The sequence below is a fragment of the Leucoraja erinacea genome, chromosome 2, assembly GCF_028641065.1.
Source record: "Leucoraja erinacea ecotype New England chromosome 2, Leri_hhj_1, whole genome shotgun sequence".
In the NCBI taxonomy this organism is placed as follows: Eukaryota; Metazoa; Chordata; class Chondrichthyes; order Rajiformes; family Rajidae; genus Leucoraja; species Leucoraja erinaceus.
Genome location: NC_073378.1, coordinates 98,906,826 through 98,926,066, shown reverse-complemented (window position 1 = coordinate 98,926,066; position 19,241 = coordinate 98,906,826). Strand labels below are relative to the sequence as shown.

At 43.9% G+C, this 19,241-nt stretch overlaps 1 protein-coding gene and 1 long non-coding RNA gene across 3 annotated transcripts in view; one reads left to right on the top strand and one right to left on the bottom strand.

Annotated features, from left to right (window-relative positions):
* etv1 (ETS variant transcription factor 1) overlaps window positions 1-4,206 on the bottom strand; it is a 104,470-nt gene extending 100,264 nt beyond the window's left edge. Inside the window, exons 1-4 of one of the 2 annotated variants that reach the window (XM_055661912.1) lie at window positions 4,061-4,206; window positions 3,470-3,595; window positions 2,522-2,606; window positions 1,774-1,821 (exon numbers count right to left, since the gene is read on the bottom strand). In XM_055661912.1, the coding sequence (XP_055517887.1) occupies window positions 1,774-1,821; window positions 2,522-2,606; window positions 3,470-3,526 (190 nt within the window). In that variant the 5' untranslated portion in view covers window positions 3,527-3,595; window positions 4,061-4,206. Of the gene's footprint in view, window positions 1-1,223; window positions 1,649-1,773; window positions 1,822-2,521; window positions 2,607-3,469; window positions 3,596-4,060 lie in introns of those variants that run through there. The other variant, XM_055661922.1, reaches the window with a different exon arrangement.
* The window catches only part of LOC129713052 (uncharacterized), a 43,666-nt gene continuing 27,967 nt past the window's right edge, over window positions 3,543-19,241 (top strand). The window contains exons 1-2 of the long non-coding RNA XR_008726177.1: window positions 3,543-3,850; window positions 4,204-5,402. This is a non-coding gene — a long non-coding RNA (uncharacterized LOC129713052). The remainder of the gene's footprint in view (window positions 3,851-4,203; window positions 5,403-19,241) is intronic.

The following is a 19,241-nucleotide window of genomic DNA, read 5'->3' as shown; positions in this document are numbered from 1 at the left end:
ATCTGGAACATAAAATTACATTAGGAAAAATATATTGCCCCTTGTACATTAACAACCCAGTACCGCCTGTTCATCGGTATTATCTACTTGATGTTTATACCTGAATTGATGACTCACTCAAATGCACGTCCTTACCATAAACACATAGAATTATTAATATATCTTAATAATCATGTGTTTTGCACGATCGTCACAGGAAATTACTTACTACTTTAAATACCAACAAAGCAAATTTATGGAGCGTTCCATTCAGAAATCAATTTATTTTCAGTGAAATTGCTATTTTAAGTATCTCGGAGACTTTTGAACACCTGGTCATCCCACACAGCCCAATGAAAAGGCAGGAAACGTCTATTCCTCCTATCCTTATGGCGCCCAGTCATTTCAATCAGACTATTCAAATGCTATTGAACGTCTCAAAAGATGTAGGAACAAACGCGGAGTAAAAGGAACTAGTTTTATTTTAGATTATTCTTGTTTAAAAGTTGCCAGAGTTAATTCCCGAATAGATATGTACAGACAGAAGCCTAAACGTCCCAGCACGAAAAGAATACATAGGATTGTAAAGTGGGATTTCAAGAGAGTGGTCAATGGGTTAAGCTATGTATTTCAATGAAAACCAATGATCACAATTTGTTACTTTAACTTATATCTATTTTATTAACCACCACGTTATTAAGGTGACTTTCTTTACAAGAATGGGGACGACCTGCGTTCCATTTGGTGCTCAGATTTGCGGATGAGGATCAAACTTTGGCAATGCCAATGATAAAACCAGTATCATTTAAAAATGCAAACAGAACTGAAGCACAAACAGAACTTTTCCTCCCGCTATAATTTGTGTAACAAATGTTGACTAAAACTCAAAATTACATAGTGATTAAATCGAACTATATATTACGTCCAAAGTTCATGCAAACAGTCTTGTATGTCATGTTTAGACTATGTATCGATAATAAAACTATTTAACATTAGAAATAACTTAGTACAAATTCCGAATGACACTGGAAATTATACATGAAGCAAATTGATATAATTTAAAACCAACGAGAATTATTTGAAATTAATGTTGGCGTGAAATTAAGGCTAATTTATATTAACAACATGCTTTAAAAAAACCCATATGCAATCTAAAGTTATAGGGCTCAACATCGTCCGAGTTTCGGATTCCCCCCCTGTTTTACAAATAAATTTAAGAGATTTTAAATATACTAGCCACAAACCTAAACTTCTGTGCTGTGAGCAAGCTGGATAAAAGACACTTGCACTCAGATCCTGAAGCATCCCGTCGCGATGAATCGAGGAATATAAACACTTTTTGCCATCAGAAAACAACACCTAAAGAACATCAAAGCTCGTTTTTTGGCACCATCGGAGTTCAGATGCAGCTTAATAATTCACGCTCAAAAAATTCTCCAGCAGCAATGAAGATTGATCAAGTGAAATCATCGCCAGTCAAAACTAAATGGTGCTTTCAAACTTAAGTCTAGCTGTCTGGGCGGCTGCAGATCTTCCCCCCAAAAGCAGATGTGATTGTATACTGGAAGCAATTTCTCCTGGTAATCTGTGATGACACTGGGAAGATCAGCCCTGAGTTCCCCAAGGCAGACTAATCACAGTCTATAATGTATGCATGACATATGAGGTGGCTCTTTTTGAGCTCAATTAATTGGGCTTCACGTTCGGAACGCAACTTTTAGGCGTCGCAATTGTATTTATTTTCTACATTTTTTTTTTCAATTCTATCTCCTAGGGATGAGACAGTTTTCTTACCTTCTGCGAGCCACGTTTCCTGCAGCTGACTCAAATCCTGAAACAGTTCTGCAAGATACGGAGAGAATGAAAACACAAAGTCAGGCCATTGTTTAAAGATGCAATAGGGATCTTATTTTTTAAACGCAATCTGAAATCAAGTCAGCAGAAAACACGTGAAATGGATTTCTAATAACCTTGTGTTAACATTCAATATGATGGAACAGTATATCTGTATAATGCTCTAAACTTGGACGAATATCTTAAATAGCAATATTGATCAGATCCTACGTCTCATGTGTAAATGATGTGAACCACCTTGAACGCTCCCAAGATATAAAAAAAAACATTTTCCTTATCTTTTTAGTTGAAATCAGTCAACAATATTATGAGTTAACTGCAATAATAAGAGATTAGGCAGACAGACGTTTGCACGATTGATTCAATTGACCGACTATGCACCATCTCCTTGGTTTTAAATATATATTTTCTCAATCACCACATATATTATGAAGTTACGGAACATATTGTGCAAAGACTAAAACTCGACACTAAGCAGAAAAATGGGTACAACCTGTCCCACAGAGTGATTATATAAACTACGAATGCATTTATTTCATAGTAGATGACAGACGTGGATTTGTAAACTTTTGCTCTCAAATGCTAGTGACAGAGGTCACTATTTATTTTGAAATATTTTAATGCAAATAATGATTAGGGGCGCAATAAAGTAGGCGGAAGATATTTAATTTTGAAAAAAAAAAGTTACCTTCTGAATCTTGAGCTAAATCTGTGTCAACGAGTTTCCTTTTCCTTTCACTTGTCCTTTCACTACATTTCCCTCCATGCGGTTTCTACAGAAGACGACATGTTTGTTAAAACGTGGATCCAAACACATCTACTGCACGGAAAGTATACAACGCATGTCGCTGGGACTCACTCCGGGTTGAGAGGACAAAAAAAACCCTCAAAATCAGTACGCCTGGCTTTGGCAAGTATATGTACTTTGGGAGCTTAATGTTGATAAAACAAGTGAAAACTTGATCTCGGTCCACCACGTGGATGTGTTTTCTTTTTCAACTATCTGTGGCAAACCATTTAATCAATTTGTATTTAGCAGTCACGCGAATGTTGTATAGGATGTCAAAATAACTGATGATGTTTTTTAAAATATGAAAACATAAGAGACCTGTTTGGTGTATGTGCGGTAATGTAGCATGTTATACAGCCACAGTGATACATAAAGGAAAATGTAGTTCTACATTTGTCAAACACAGTAAAAAGCTGCGTTTCCTCTGCTGGTATTTACAACAGGACGGTCCTGGTTGACAAATAATGAACAGCTGTTTAATGTCCTGCTGACTGTTGAAGCTTCTGCCTACTTCTGTGGCGTTGCATAATTTCTCATAATGATGACAATTTAAAGTCTGGTCGAGTTGAGGTACGACAACTGAGCTTTACTCAGCTCTGGTGTAAGGCTGGAAGGGTGAGGGAGAGTGGGGTGGGGAGATGGGTTCAAATCCTAAAGCCTCAGATATTCACTTATTTTAAAATGTGTTGTGTTAATCTCCACAGGTGCCTTTTTTTGTTATAAGCATTAACAAAATGGTGTGCAGCTGAAGTTATAGTGATGACTGTTCGTAAAACTGTAATATTAATTTAAAAAATCACGTCCGTCGTCAAGTTTTTATACTAATCCACTTGTCAGTTCACTTACAGGAGTCACCATGTAAGGCACTTGCTGGTCGTAGTATCCGTCCATTCCGCAGCTCATCGCAAACTCTTAGCTCGCTTTATTCTTCAGCATTTAGATAGAGACTGTGCCTTGACGGACTCGATCAGCCTACAATGACAGACAAGATGGCCAAAGAAAATTCTTGAATGGACCGCCTGAACTTGCATAAGTAATTAGCCTGCAGCGCACCATTCACAAAAAAAAATCTCAGACTACCGCCCCAGCCTGTTCCAGAGAGATAGCGATCGGCCTGAAAACACGGACAAACTGCAGGGAATTAGCGGCGTACGGCGGAGGTTGGCAAGACACCGATACACGCACAAGCAGATAAACTGCTTCTATCCCTGCACTTCAGAATTATCTGTGAGTGTGCGTTCGCATCGATATAAAGGGATTTGCAGACCCGGGCAGTACACAGTAAACTGGTAATGGCGATCAGCGTGGGATTCCCAAATGTTGTCCCTATATGCAGATAACGGGGCGAGATGGAGAGCGTTTTATTCCCATTATTATTTCTGCAAAGCTGTATCACGCAATGCTCTAGAGGCTTGCAAAAGTTGAACAGGGTCTCACCTGAATGGGTGTAGTGCGATCGCCTATAAATATCCCCGTCAGATTTGGTAAATAGCATGAATTAGTTGATGTAAGTCCTTTCAAGACAGCCCAGACCTATGATTGTGCTCAATTCACTCGTTTTTCCTTTGCTTCTCCTCCAGGGGCCTCCAGTGTTTTCTCACGGATCTCTCCCATTGGTCGCCTGTCTATTTCATCGGCTCCAATTTCCATCCGTCAATCACTCACTCCTCTACTTGATTAAAGATACAGGCTTTCTTCCGCGAAGACTAACCTAGTTTCTAACGCCTCGGTAAATGGGAGATGTGGAGGGGGGGAGTCTAAAATAATATGGCGTTAATCATATATAATTCTGAACATCACTATCCTTGAAAGAGAAGACGGAGACATTCGTGGTTTAAATCAGGTTGCAGAGTCTTAGATTGTAACCGAGCACAGCTTCACCTCAATGCAAAGTCCAGGTTTAAAATCAGTGCGGGCGAAGCAGTACTTCTTTTCTGGGACCGGAGCGTACATAAATCTGGCTGCATAATTTCTGCCTCACATCGATCATTTATTCAAGTTATCCGAGCCTGCCTGAAAGCTTCTCCATGTTGCCCGACGCGTTTCGCCACATCTGTTATGAACCAGAGAACACTATTTTGTGCATAATATTTGGAAATTAAGCGTTAAGAGTAAAGCAGGAAACTAAAATCGGAAAGTACAGCAACAATTGCAACATTTCTGACCTGGTCGTGCTTAATAATTGCAGGACTCACAAACCCCGAGCAACAATGACGTTTCCTACAAGTCTGCAGATGTGTTTTTGTTTTATTATTTTATAACGTATATGCTGTTTTGCTCTTGGCAACTGCAACGCTTGCATGTTCAAGCGTTGCTTTTGGCAAAAAAGAGGAACTTTGGTTCGAGAAATACAAAGTGAGTTAAAAGTTCTGCGGTTGAGCGTTTTCGACTTCATAAAAAAAATACCCTCGTCTCTTTCCCACTGTTTCTTTAATATAATCTGAGCAACAGTTTTCAAGCTGTCTAATCAGGCAGGAAGAATGGTTCCCGCAGCAACGGGGGGGTGGCACTTTGTGCATGACCAGACAGATTTGCATGGCTTTGGTGAGTGAACCAATGGTGCGGGCTGCTTTTCAGCTGATTGATATGTTTATTCATAGAGCAACAGTTTCCCTCCAGGCGAAAGAATGGGAGAACGAGAGAGCGAGAGAGAGAAAGGAGCCCTTTCAAAGTGAGAGAAGGCGAGTTTATTTCACAAGAGAGAGGAGGATGAAAAGTCAACAAAACCAGACAGCAAGAGGTTGTGGGGGAGGTACATTCATTCACAAAAAAATAACAGGTACAGCCAGCAACCGAGAGGGGACGTGGGGGAGGGAAAAGTTCATTCACAAAAAAAGGTCAAATGCAGCGAGCCGCGAGAGACCAAGAGGAAGGAGTTCATTCAGAAAAATAAGCTGAAACTTTCATGGAGGGGGGAGAGAGAGACAGAGTTAATTCACAAAAAAAAAGTCAGATCCCGCAAGACAAACCAAAAGCGTGCACCAAACAAAAGTTATCGCAAAAAAGCTTGAGCACAAAACACCACAAAGTAAAAGTAAGAGAGAAATTCAACTATTTAAAATATGCGATTCGGAATTTGACTTTGAAAATAAACACGGTAAGAAAACACTTTGCAAATTAACTAAAATAATAACGTATCCAAACTGTTTTTTTTGTCTGCGCAATCATCTAACCACAGTGCATTGTCATTAAAATCACATGTAATGTTGCACTATCTATCGTCCAACCCAGATATGTCTATTAATCTCTCCCTGCCCTCGCCAATTCTCACAAAACATGAGAAGTTTCTCTGTATTTCAGAGTGTGGGTGTTCGTCAAGTCAAGTCAAGTTTATTTGTCACATACACATACGAGATGTGCAGTGAAATGAATGTGGCAATGCTCGCGGACTTTTGTGCAATAGACAAACAACCAAACAAATTATAAACACAATCGTAACACACATATTATTTTACATAATAAATAATGAAAGGAAAAACGTTCAGTAGAGTTAGCCCCTGGTGAGATAGGCGTTTACAGTCCGAATGGCCTCTGGGAAGAAACTCCTCAACCTCTCCGTTCTCACCGCATGGCAACGGAGGCATTTGCCTGACCGTAGCAGCTGGAACAGTCCATTGCAGGGGTGGAAGAGGTCTCCCATGATTTTATTTGCTCTGGAGTTGCACCTACTGTTGTATAGTTCCTGCAGGGGGGCGAGTGAAGTTCCCATAGTGCATTCGGCCGAACGCACTACTCTCTGCAGATTCTTCTTGTCCTTGGCAGAGCAATTCCCAAAGCAAATGGTAATATTTCCGGACAAGATGCTTTCCACCGCCGCTGCGTAGAAGCACTGGAGGATCCTCGGAGACACTCTAAATTGCCTCAATTGCCTGAGGTGGTAAAGGCGCTGCCTTGCCTTACTCACGGGTGCTGAGGCGTGTGATGCCCATGTCATATCCTCGGAGATGTGGACTCCCAGATATTTAAAACAGTTCACCAAATCCACAGGATCCCCATTTATCCTCAATGGAGTGTACGTCCTCGGATGATGTGCCCTCCTAAAGTCCATGATCAGCTTCTTCATTTTTTTGATGTTCAAGAGGAGGCTGTTATCCTGGCACCAGAGTGCTAGATCAGTCACCTCCTCCCGGTAGGCCTTCTCATCGTTGTCTGTTATCAGGCCCACCACCACAGTGTCATCAGCAAACTTAATTATTGAGTTGGAGCTGAACCTAGCCACACAGTCATGTGTGTACAGGGAGTACAATAGGGGGCTGAGGACGCAACCCTGGGGCGATCCTGTGCTCAGGGTGAGGGACTCCGATGTATTCCCTCCCATCTTGACTACCTGGGGCCTGGCGGTGAGAAAGTCCAGGACCCAGGCACACAGGGAGGTGTTGAGCCCCAATTCCATTAGCTTCCCGGCCAGTCTGGTGGGGACTATCATGTTGAAGGCTGAACTGTAGTCTATGAACAGCATCCTCACGTAGCCCCCCTTCTGGCTGTCCAGATGGGAGAGAGCGGTGTGCAAGACCTGGGAGACCGCATCGTCCGTGGATCTGTTCGGACGGTATGCAAACTGCAACGGGTCCATGTTCCGAGGGAGGAAGGCGCAGATGTGATTCTTCACCAGCCTCTCAAAGCATTTCATGACTACCGAGGTAAGGGCCACCGGACGGTAGTCATTCAGACAGGCTGGGGAGGCATTTTTTGGTACTGGTACAATGATGGATTTTTTGAAGCAGGCAGGGACCACGGACTTGTCCAGGGAGAGGTTGAATAATGTAGTGAGCACTGGAGCTAGCTGCGTAGCACAGGACTTGAGTACTCGCCCCGAGATGCAGCTTTTCTCGTGTTCACCCGTGTCAGAGCCCTCCTCACGTCGTGCTCAGACAGCGAGAATGTGTGCACATTCCTCCTTTCAACTTCGGTAGCCAGCCCGCTGGCGGTATTGTTGATAGTCGGCAGACGTGGGGTGGTGTTGCCCCTCTCAAAACGAGCGTAAAAGTAACAAGATGTTACTGGGTCCTAACTCTTGACACCTTCCTTGTGTCTACTGCAGTTTGCCACTCCCGCTCATGCGCATGTCAGGGTGTGCACATGTATAGAGTGGGAGTCATGTCGGCAGATGGGGTGACTGCACTGAGCCATAGTTCAGCTGACTTCCAGCCTCAGCACCAAGACATTAGGTTGGTATGCTTGGCTTGTCAATGCATGTCTAATATCTACTCTGTGCAGTTACTTATTGCCCAAAACCTGGTTGCATCTCTAATTTGGATTAAATTCTGTTCGGCATGATTTACAGCCTAATTGCACAATTCAGTGTCTTGGGACTTCGAAAGTAAGTATATGTAATCATGAACCAATAGTTCAAACTGGACTTATCCACTTCCTCCCCAGATGCTGCCTGACCCGCTGAGTTGCTCCAACACTTTGTGTTTTGTTCAATCTCAACCAATGGGTGATAGAAGCAATTACAAACAGGGGAGCTTACTGCAGCTTACTTAATATATACGTTGCTTTCTTATCTATTTACTTATTTATACTTCCTAATATTGTTGCTTGTTTGCTTGTTATTTTGCTCCTGGAGGTTTGAAATAAATAAATAAGAAATGTGAGATAAAATGGAGGATTGACTTATATTCCTACTTGAAGCACCTTACACAGACAAGTGCGTGGCCAGTGAGTTAATTACAAGCCACCATTTCATTTTTTACACAGTTTCTTTTGTGGGGAAGTGTGGTGTTTGGTCGGCATGTTGCCAATGTTCTGGGAAGATCCACTACTTCGTTTTGTTTGCATGCAATATCCTCACGCTGCTTCTGTTATTCTACATCACATTTTGGTGTTATTCAGTGCGGACTTGGTGAGCCAAAGTACAGATTCCATACTTTATCTTTCAATCAAATACTGGCTGCATAAATTGGATATAGGAGAGGTTCAAAGGGAATAGTGAAAGGATGTCAATGGGTGTCATGGTACACCCAGTCATCAGGTGGGAAGATCCACTACTTCGTTTTTGCAGATAGGAAGTCTCAAAAGATGAGGAAGGACATTTGCATGCAATATCCTCACGCTGCTTCTGTTATTCTACATCACATTTTTATGGAAAGACTGATAGACTTGGTTTATACTTATTCAACTTACAAAATTCTTAAGGGGTTGGACAGGCTAGATGCAGGAAGATTGTTTCCGATGTTGGGGAAGTCCAGCAAGGACTTAAGGATGAGGGGAAATCCAAAACCGAGATAGGAGAACTTTTTTCCATGGTGAATCTCTGGAACTCTCTGCCACAGAGGGTAGTTGAGGCCAGTTCATTGGCTATATTTAAGAGGGAGTTAGATGGCCCTTGCATAAGGGGATCAGAAGGTATGGATATACGGGAGGTTCAATCAGCCATGATCATATAAATGGCGGTGCAAAGGCCGAATGGCCTAGCACCTAATTTCTATGTTTCTATGTTTCTATGTTTCTATGAAGCTAACATCAAAAGGAGAGACAATGAGTTGCAGTGTTCTTGAAGGAGATGGATTTTGAGCTGGATATGGGGAGTGAATGTTGAAAATGTTTAAGGGTCCGTAATGCTTCATTTCCCCCCCCAATTATTGGATTTTTATTACTCAAGTTACTCAAATATCACATTTGAGGGGCAACACGAGGCTGTTCCTCTGCTGTACTGTTCTAGCACTCTAAGATTTGTGAAATGGGCCGCACAGTGGCGTAGCGGTAGAGTTTCTGCCTTACAGTGCCAGAGACCTGGGTTTGATCTTGACGATGGGTGCTGTCTTAACGGAGTTTGTATGTTCTCCCTATGACCTGCGTGGGTTTTCTCTGCGGATTGCTGAGATGGTGCTGCGGATTCCTCTCGCATTCCAAAGACCTACAGGTTGGTAGGATAATTGGCTTTGGTTAAATCATAAATTGACCCTAGTCTGTAGGATAGTGATAGTGCTAGTGTACGGGGTGATCACTGGTCAGCGCATACTCTTGGGCTGAAAGGCCTGCTTCCGCCTGTATCTCTGAACTCGACTTCAGCATTTAACTGTGGTGAAAGCCTGTATCAATGTCATTATCTTGGAAGTAAGCCAGGTGATTTATTTATATTAAGTTGTTCAACTATAGAAACTGCTGTTGTTAATTTGCTAATTTGAGTTGAATTTATTGTATTATGCACAAGTATATGCGTTTCCCTGGTGGCAAGAATTCAATGTCAATTATGAATCGTAATCAACCATTTTCTTCTTTGCGGAATGGCAGCATCTCTGGATAGAAGGAATGGGTGACGTTTTAGGTCGAGACCCTTCAGACTGATGTCAGGGGAGTGGGTGGGGCAGAGATAGAATGCAGTCGGAGACAGTAAGACTGGTGGGAGAACTGGGAAGGGGGACGGGATGGAGAGAGAGGGAAAGCAAAGACAATTTGAAGTTAGAAAAGTCAATGTTCATACCGCTGGGGTGCAAGCTGCCCAAGCGAAATATAAGGTGCTGTTCCTCCAATTTGCACTGGGCCTCACTCTGACAATGGAGGAAGCCCAGGACAGAAAAGTCAGATTGGGAATGGAGGAGGAATTAAAGTGCTGAACAACCGAGAGATCAGGTAGGTTAAGGCAGACTGAGTAGAGGTGTTCAGCGAAACGATCGCTGCATCTCTGCTCAGTCTGCCTTAGCCTACCTGATCTCCCGGTTGCTAAACACTTTACCTCCTCCTCCCATTCCCACACTGCCCTTTCTGTCCTGGGCCTCCTCCATTGTCAGAGTGAGGCCCAGCGCAAATTGGAGGAACAGCACCTCATATTTCGCTTGGGCAGCTTGCACCCCAGTGGTATGAACATTGACTTCTCTAACTTCAAGTAGCTCTCTCTATCCATCCCCTCCCCCTTCTCAGTTCTCCCAACAGTCTTACAGTCTTCGACAACTTTCTATCTCTGTCCCGCCCACTCCCCTGACATCAGTCTGAAGAAGAGTCTCGACCGAAACATCACCCATTCCTTCTCTCCAGAGATGCTTCCTGAGTTACTCCAGCATTTTGTGTCAACCTTCAATTTAAACCAGCATTTGCAGTTCTTTCCTACACTTTTTTTCTTTTACTGATGCATCCCCTGTGACAAACTGATAAATTAGTGAATATGCCATCTCATTGTCAATGGTTCTAAATATTGTGTGTTTTGCTTTCTTCACTTTGTTGCTTTTACATTATTTGGCACACATTTCCTTGTGGACTTGCCTACCTGAGTGGTTTTCAAGATTATGCCCAAAACCACCATGGCATAAAACACCACACCCACACTAGCTCTTGTGAATACCCAGCCCATAACTTTGCCAAGTGCAGAAGGAACATTTGAGATTCAATTGAACATTGAACTTGTTCTCCTTGTGTCTTGTTGCAGGTGTTTGAAATTAAAACCTGTTTCACAGGTGTGAACAATTAACAGTGACCTTATCTAATTACCAACACAGATGGAGTAACTTATTGGCTTTTACATTTCTGTTGTATTTCATTTGGAAAATTGAATGAACTAGCAAAGATCTGGCTTTTCACCTCGTCTGGCTTTTCACTTCTCATCATTTGAAAGCAAAACAGTGTTGCAGTTGAATAAAGAGGACTATGGGGCCATGAGGGAGGAGCTGGCCAAAGTTGACTGGAAAGATACACTAGCAGGGATGACAGTGGAACAAAAATGGCAGGGGTTTCTAGGAATATTACAGAAGGTGCAGGATCAGTTCATTCCTGGGAGGAAGAAAGATTCCAAGGGGAGAAAGGGACGACCATGGCTGACAAGGGACGTCAGGGACAGTATAAAAATTAAAGCAAATAATTACAACGTAGCAAAGATGAGCGGGAAGCAAGAGGATTGGGTAATGTTGAAAGAACAACAGATGATAACCAAAAAGACAATACGGGGAGAAAAGATGACGTAAGAGGCTAAGCTAGCCAAGAATATAAAGCAGGATAGTAAAAGCTTATTTAGGTATGTGAAGAGCAAAACATTAGTTAAGACCAAAGTTGGACCCTTGAAAACAGAAAAAGGTGAATTTATTATGGAGAACAAGGAAATGGCAAATGAGTTGAACAGGTGCTTTGGATCTGTCTTCGCTAAGGAGGACACAAACAATCTTCCTGATATAGTAGTGGCCAGAGGATCTGGGGTGACAGAAGAACTGGAGGAAATCCACATTAGGCAGGAAATGGTGTTGGATAGACTTATGGGACTGAAGGCTGATAAATCCCCAGGGCCTGATGGTCTGCATCCCAGGGTACTTAAGGAAGTGGCTCTAGAAATTGTGGATGCATTGGTGATAATTTTCCAATGTTCTATACACTCAGGATCAGTTCCTGTGGATTGGAGGGTAGCTAATGTTATCCCACTTTTTAAGAAGGGCGGGAGAGAGAAAACGGGGAATTATAGACCAGTTAGCCTGACTTCGGTGGTGGGGAAGATGCTGGAGTCAATTATAAAAGATGAGATAGCTGCACATTTGGATAGCAGTAACAGGATCGGTCTGAGTCAGCATGGATAATGAAGGGGAAATCATGCTTGACGAATCTTCTGGAATTTTTTGATGATGTAACTAGGAAAATGGACAAGGGAGAGCCAGTGGATGTAGTGTACCTGGACTTTCAGAAAGCATTTGATAAGGTCCCACATAGAAGATTAGTGGAAAAAATGAGGGCACATGGTATTGGGGGTAGAGTGCTGACATGGATAGAGAAGTGGTTGGCAGACAGGAAACAGAGAGTAGGAATTAACGGGTCCCTTTCAGAATGGCAGGCAGTGACCAGTGGGGTACCGCAAGGCTCGGTGCTGGGACCACAGCTATTTACAATATACATCAATGATTTGGATGAAGGGATTCAAAGTAACATTAGCAAATTTGCAGATGACACAAAGCTGGGTGGCAGTGTGAACTGTGAGGAGGATGCTATGAGAATGCAGGGTGACTTGGACAGGTTGGGGGAGTGAGCAGATGCATGGCAGATGAAGTTTAATGCGGATAAATGTGAGGTTTTCCACTTTGGTACCAAAAACAGGAAGGCAGATTACTATCTAAATGGCATCAAGTTGGGAAAAGGGGAAGTACAACGGGATCTGGGGGTCCTTGTACATCAGTCTATGAAAGTAAGCATGCAGGTACAGCAAGCAGTGAAGAAAGCCAATGGCATGTTGGCCTTCATAACAAGAGGAGTTGAGTATAGGAGCAAATAGGTCCTTCTGCAGTTGTTCAGGGCCCTTGTGAGACCACACCTGGAGTATTGTGTGCAGTTTTGGTCCCCTAATTTGAGGAAGGACATTCTTGCTATTGGTTTACAAGGTTAATTCCTGGGATGGCAGGACTGTTATATGCTGAGAGAATGGAGCAGCTGACCTTGTACACTCTGGAGTTTAGGATGAGAAGGGATCTCAGTGAAACATACAAGATTGTTAAGGGCTTGGACACACTCGAGGCAGGAAACATCAGGGCTGCCAACTCTCACGCTTTGAGCGTGAGACTTGAAGCGTTGCGCCGCTACCGTAAGAGTCTCTGCTGAATTCGCCCAGGTGATCGGCATGGATCAGGCTGCGGCTTGGTGCATCCTGGAGGTCAACCAGTGGCTGCTGGAAGTAAGTACCAAGCACTGGGTAGATACGGTGGAAGATAGTGGACTTCAAATGGGGATGGTTGGTGAAAGCATCCTGCTTGCCTGCTAGATTTTCACTTACTGTAACTGCAAGAAAAATGTTCCCGATGTTGAGGGCGTTCAGAACCATGGGTCACAGTTTAAGAATAAAGGGGGGGCCAGTTAGGACAGAGATGAGAACAAACTTTCCTCACGCAGAGAGTTGTGAATCTGTGGAATTCTCTGCCACAGAAGACAGTGCAGGCCAATTCACTGGATGTTTTCAAGAGAGAGTTACATTTAGTTCTTGGGGCTAACGACATCAAGGGATATGGGGAAAAAACAGGAAAGAGGTACTGATTTTAGATGAAATGCCATGATCATATTGAATGGCAGTGCTGGCTCGAAGGGCCGATGGCCCATTTCTGCACCTATTTTCTATGTTTCTATGCTTGAGTATATGGCAATAAAACTCGATCACTTGATTTTGAAGCATTCATGCATGGTGGAGGTCTAATGTAGTCATAGAGTGATACAGTGTGAAAACAGGCCCTTCGGTGCAACTTGCCCACACCCGCCAACATGTCCCAGCTACGCCACCTGCTTTTGGTCCATACCTCCAAACCTGTCCTATCCATGTATCAGTCTAACTTTTTCTTAAATGTTGGGATGGTCCCTGCCTCAACTACCTCCTCTGGCAGCTTGTTCCATACACCCATCACCCTTACCCCTTAAAAAGTTATCTCTTAAAAATACTTCATACAAAAAACATTGAAATCATACTTCTACAGTGCACTAAAACATAATTTTAATACATCAAATTTCAAAAGCTTCCTACCCTGGGAGGGGGGACACCCTTCTTCCACACCCTCTCCCCACTCGGTTGCTCCACTCCCTCACCGGGTACCCCCAAGGCCAGTGATCAGTGATCGCACAGCCTCCCCCCTTTCAAAAACGCTCCAATCCAATTTAAAGCATATATATTGCATCCAAGTGTAAGTTAAAAGACTCGCTACAGTATGCACCATATTGCACAATTTCAAGCTGAAAAATGCAAATGTTCCGTACCAATGGGAGAGGTAAGTTGTGCATTTTCTCAGTAATGTAGGTGATAACATAAAGGGAAGTTAAGAGTTGAGGGTGCCCTTCCATTTATGTGGGATGTGTATAGGGACTAATAGATTTATTTGGTGGCCCTTGTGAAGTAATCATACTAATCTCTAAATGGTGCATCCAACATCTTAGTGGGAAGAACCTAGTGCTACAGCTGGGTAATACTGGATGAACAACCAACAATAACCAGCAGGAGGATCTGGAAGAATGGAAGTGATGTTAGACCAGGTAAGGTGGAGAAATAACTACCTTTTGACTTACCTTTTTAAGATTTAAGTTTCTTCAAAATAAACAAGGACAGCAGTGCTGCTGCCTCACAGCGCCAGAGACCCGGGTTTGATTCTGATTACAGGTGCTGTCTGTACATTTGTACATTTTCCCTGTGACTGCATGGTTTTTCTCCAGATGCTCTGGTTTCCTTCCACACTCCAAAGATGTATGGGTTTGTAGGTTAATTGGCTTAGGTAAAATTGTAAATTGTCCCTAGTGTGTATGATAATGTTATTGTACAGAGTGATTGCTGGTCGGCAAGGACTCGGTGAGCCGAAGGGCCTGTCTCCACACTGTATCTCGAAAGTAAAGTCTAAAGTAAATGTATAATGCTAAATAGATTTTCTTTTGTTCTGTCGAGGAATAATGAAGAGCCTAGACACGGTGGATGTGGAGAGGAGGATTCCAGTAGTGAGAGAGCCTGGGATCATAGGGCACAACCTCAGAATAAAAGGACATTCTTCAGAATGTAGATGAGGAGGAATTTCTTTAGCTGGATGGTGCTGAATCTGTGAAATTCATTGCCACAGATGGCAGTGGAGATGAAGTCTTTGCGTATTTTTTTTTTAAAGTGGAGATTGATAGGTTCTTCGTTAGTAAGGGCATCAAAGGTTACATGGAGAAGACAGGGGAATGGCCTGAGAGCGGAAAAATAGATCAGCTGCGATATAATGGCAGAGCAGACACGATGGGAGGAATGGTTCCATTCAGCTCCTGAGCCTTATGGAAGGGTTGATATTCTGATGGGGATAATTTGAAAAAAATGCTAGTAATTACGTGCAACCAGGCAACTTTGGTCATTTAATGTAGTATTCCTTTATATTATCATTTTAACCACATTTTGGTGGAGGAAAGACATGCCTTTTTATGTCTTATTTTGTCAATAAATGCCTTTTTCGTGCCTTTTTTGTAATTTTATTATGCCTTTTTGCCTGCCTATTTCACAGTTTTTTAGTACCTAAACATCCTGGCTCTAATAATGCACACACACACACACACACACACACACACGCACACGCACACGCACGCACGTAAACACACACACGTAAACACACACACGTAGTCTAATTGGTTAGTGAGTTTGCAGATTACGCCAACATTGCTAGGGGTCATGGACTGTGAGGAAGGCGGTCAAAGTATACAGCAGCATGTACATAAGCAGAGAATTGGCAGATGGATTTTAATCCATGCAAGCATGGGGTGTTGCACTTTGGAAGGTAAAATGTAAGTGATAAATATACAATTAACAGCATGACCCTTACCAGCATTGTTGCATAGAAGGATCTTAAGGATCCATCACTTCCTGAAATTGGTAACACAAGTAGATAGTGGTAAAGAAGGCATATGATATGCTTGCTTTTATAGATTGGAGTATTGAGTATAAGTGTCAGCAAGTTTTGAAGCAGCTTTATAGGGCCTTGGTTATTGCTGCATTTGCAGTATTGCATGCAGTTCTGGTCGTCCCATTACCGGACAGTTGTGGAGTCTTTAGAAAGGGTGCAGAGGAAGTTTACCAAAATAATCTCTTGAATAGCAGGTATTGGCAACAGGGAGCGGTTAGGCAAACTTGAATTATTTTCTCTGGAACGTCGGAGTTGTGGGGAGACCTGGTAGAAGTATACAACATTATGAGATCTACATCGGTGAGACCAAGCGTAGGCTTGGCGATCGTTTCGCCGAACACCTCCACTAGGTCCGCATTAACCAACCTGATCTCCCTGTGGCTCAGCACTTCAACTTCCCCTCCCATTCCGTATCCGACCTTTCTGTCCTGGGCCTCCTCCATTGCCAGAGTGAGCACCACTGGAAACTGGAGGAGCAGCACCTCATATTCCGCTTGGGCAGTCTGCATCTCGGTGGCCTGAACATTGAATTCTCCAATTTCCGATAGGCCTTGCTCTCTCCTCCCCTTCTCAGCTCTCCCTCAGCCCTCTGGCTCCTCCTCTTCCTTTCTTCTTCCCGCCCCCTACCCCCACCTTGCATCAGTCTGAAGAAGGGTTTCGGCCCGAAACGTTGCCTATTTCCTTCGCTCCATAGATGCTGTCGCACCCACTGAGTTTCTCCAGCAATTTTGTCTACCTTCCTTTTTAGTATGTTTAAGCAAATAAGCCAGTTCGGTATTCAGAAAAAAGTAAGGAATCATGGGATGTTTCAAAGGTCATTCGAGAATTAAAAAAGCGAATGTAGCAGCCTGGTAGCGGGGGAGAGCAGGGTGTAACAGCGAGAGAGAGAGAGAGAGAGAGGGGGGTAGATGCGACAGGGAGAGACGAGGTGGGGGAAGAGAAGTTTCAGTTAGACTGACAACCAGTGGTAAAGCCATGGCTTGTTGTTTCTAGGAGAGTCGAGAAAATGTTCTCAATCGAGAGAATGCAACTTCAGAAGCCCCTCGTCTCGACCGCGCTGGAGATTTCCGCGGGCGCAAGGAACAAATGACCTAAAGTTTGCATTGAGTGAACTGGACTCAGCGGCGGGTGGGATGGGAGGGGTTGAGCTGGAGTTGTTGTTACCATCCTCAGCACACATCGGCGTTTTGTCAGGGTGGTTGGATCCCGGGATCGAGGAGTCAGCACCGGACAGGTAAACGGTCCGCGGTAGCTGGTGCCTCACTGCTGGAAGAACTGACACCTCTACTCCCGGTGTCGGGCGCTGCTGCCTCGATCCCGCTGCTTTGCGGAGGCCGACTAGGATTCCGGAGTATTGCCTATGCCTTTCATCAGCTCCTGATCCCCCGCCGCCTGTCCGGATCATGTGACCGATGTTGGTTGAGCGTAAGCTGGGATCCAACCTCCCTCACAAAATGCCATTGTACTACGAGGACGTTAAGAACAGTCAGTTCACTCAATGCAAATTTTAGGTCATTTGTTCCTTGCGCCAGCGGAAATCTCCAGCGCGGTAGAGACGAGGGGTCGAGACAAATTTTCGGTCATTAGGAGCAACACTAGCAAGTTTGCGGATGACACAAAGATTGATCCATGGGATGGCGGGACTGTCATATGAGGAAAGATTGAAAAGACTAGGCTTGTATTCGCTGGCGTTTAGAAGGATGAGGGGGATTGTATAGAAACATATACAATTATAAAAGGACTGGACAAGCTAGATGCAGGAAAAATGCACCCAATGTTGGGTGAGTCCAAAACCAGGGGCCACAGTCTTAGAATAAAGGGGAGGCCATTTAAGACTGAGGTGAGAAAAAACTTTTTCACCCAGAGAGTTGTGAATTTTTGGACAGAGGGCAGTGGAGGCCAAATCACTGTATGGATTTAAGAGAGTTAGATAGAGCTCTAGGGGCTAGTGGAATCAAGGGATATGGGGAGAAGACAGGCACGGGTTATTGATTGGGGACGATCAGCCATGATCACAATGAATGGTGATGCTGGCTCGAAGGGCTGAAGGGCCTCCTCCTGCACCTATTTTCTATGTTTCTATGTCATTTGTTCCTTGCGCCCGTGGAAATCCCCGCTCCCATCCATCCCAACCACGGCGCAAAAACCTAATGTGTAGGAAGTCTGAAGGAGGGTCTTCCATCCAGAGGTCCGCGGATGGGAGTGTCGGCCCAGGCCCGCAGCCAGTGAGGAGGGTTGGCGCTGGACTCAGCCTGTCCCGCCGGTGGGACGGGCGGGGTTGAGCTGGAGTTGTTGTTACTTTTCCACGGCACCTGTGGGCCTGGGCCGCCACTGCGACGCCCCCCCCCCCCCCCCCCCCCCCCCCCCCCCCCCCCCCTCCTCCGCCCCGCCGCTCCCGTCTGGCTCCCGCCAGCCGCGGCTAGATAGAGACGAGACGCAGGTCTGCACCCATGCTGTGGCATGGCCGCCACGAGTGTTTAGCCCAAACGACCTGTGCATTCGCAGTCGGAATACCGAACTGGCTTATTGAAAGGATTGCTGTTCACGATCCTCAGGTGGCTTCATGATACAAAGCTCTGACACAATGTTGCAATTTATAAAATCACATTTGATGTTGTACCCCATTTCTGCAGTCTTCTGCATGTTTCTGTCCTCTTCTGATTCTGACGTGTCTGTGCAATTCTAAGTATTATTGCGGCACCCAATACAACCATGCCTTAAGGGCCTGGAGTTATGGAATTCCCACTAAAAACTTGTATTCTGTCCTTTCCTCCTCAAAATCCTCCCCTCTGCCCATGATTCTGGTCACCAGCCCTGTGGGTCATTGTCAAAGTAAGTGTTGATCACTCTCTAGTGAACTATCTAGGGCTGTTTTGCTATGTTAACCACATTATGGAAATGGAAGTCACTTTTGTTTCCGTACTTCCAACATTATGTAAATATGCAATTTAAAAAAATGTTTTCATCTGTAGTATGGCACTACAGAATTCTCACACATTGTGAGCAAGAAGATTAAAACATTTTGCTTGGTTTGTACATCGTTGACAGCTTAAAGGGGCATGTCATTCTGTGACCCACATAACTCGCCACTTTCTGTCACTGGTCTACATTGAACTTTCCAAAGCAGCTGCAGTATTCTGTAAGTCCTTCTCAGTCTGGATAGTCTGATTTGATGTTTGTTCTTTTTTTTAAACTTGCTTCTTTTATCTGTTGTTGCTTGCCTCTCTCTGTATTAAGTGTCATCTACTTTCATTGGCATGTGCCTAAACCACTCAGTATGATTGCTTTTTTTCACGCTCTGCTTTTCACTGTAAGAT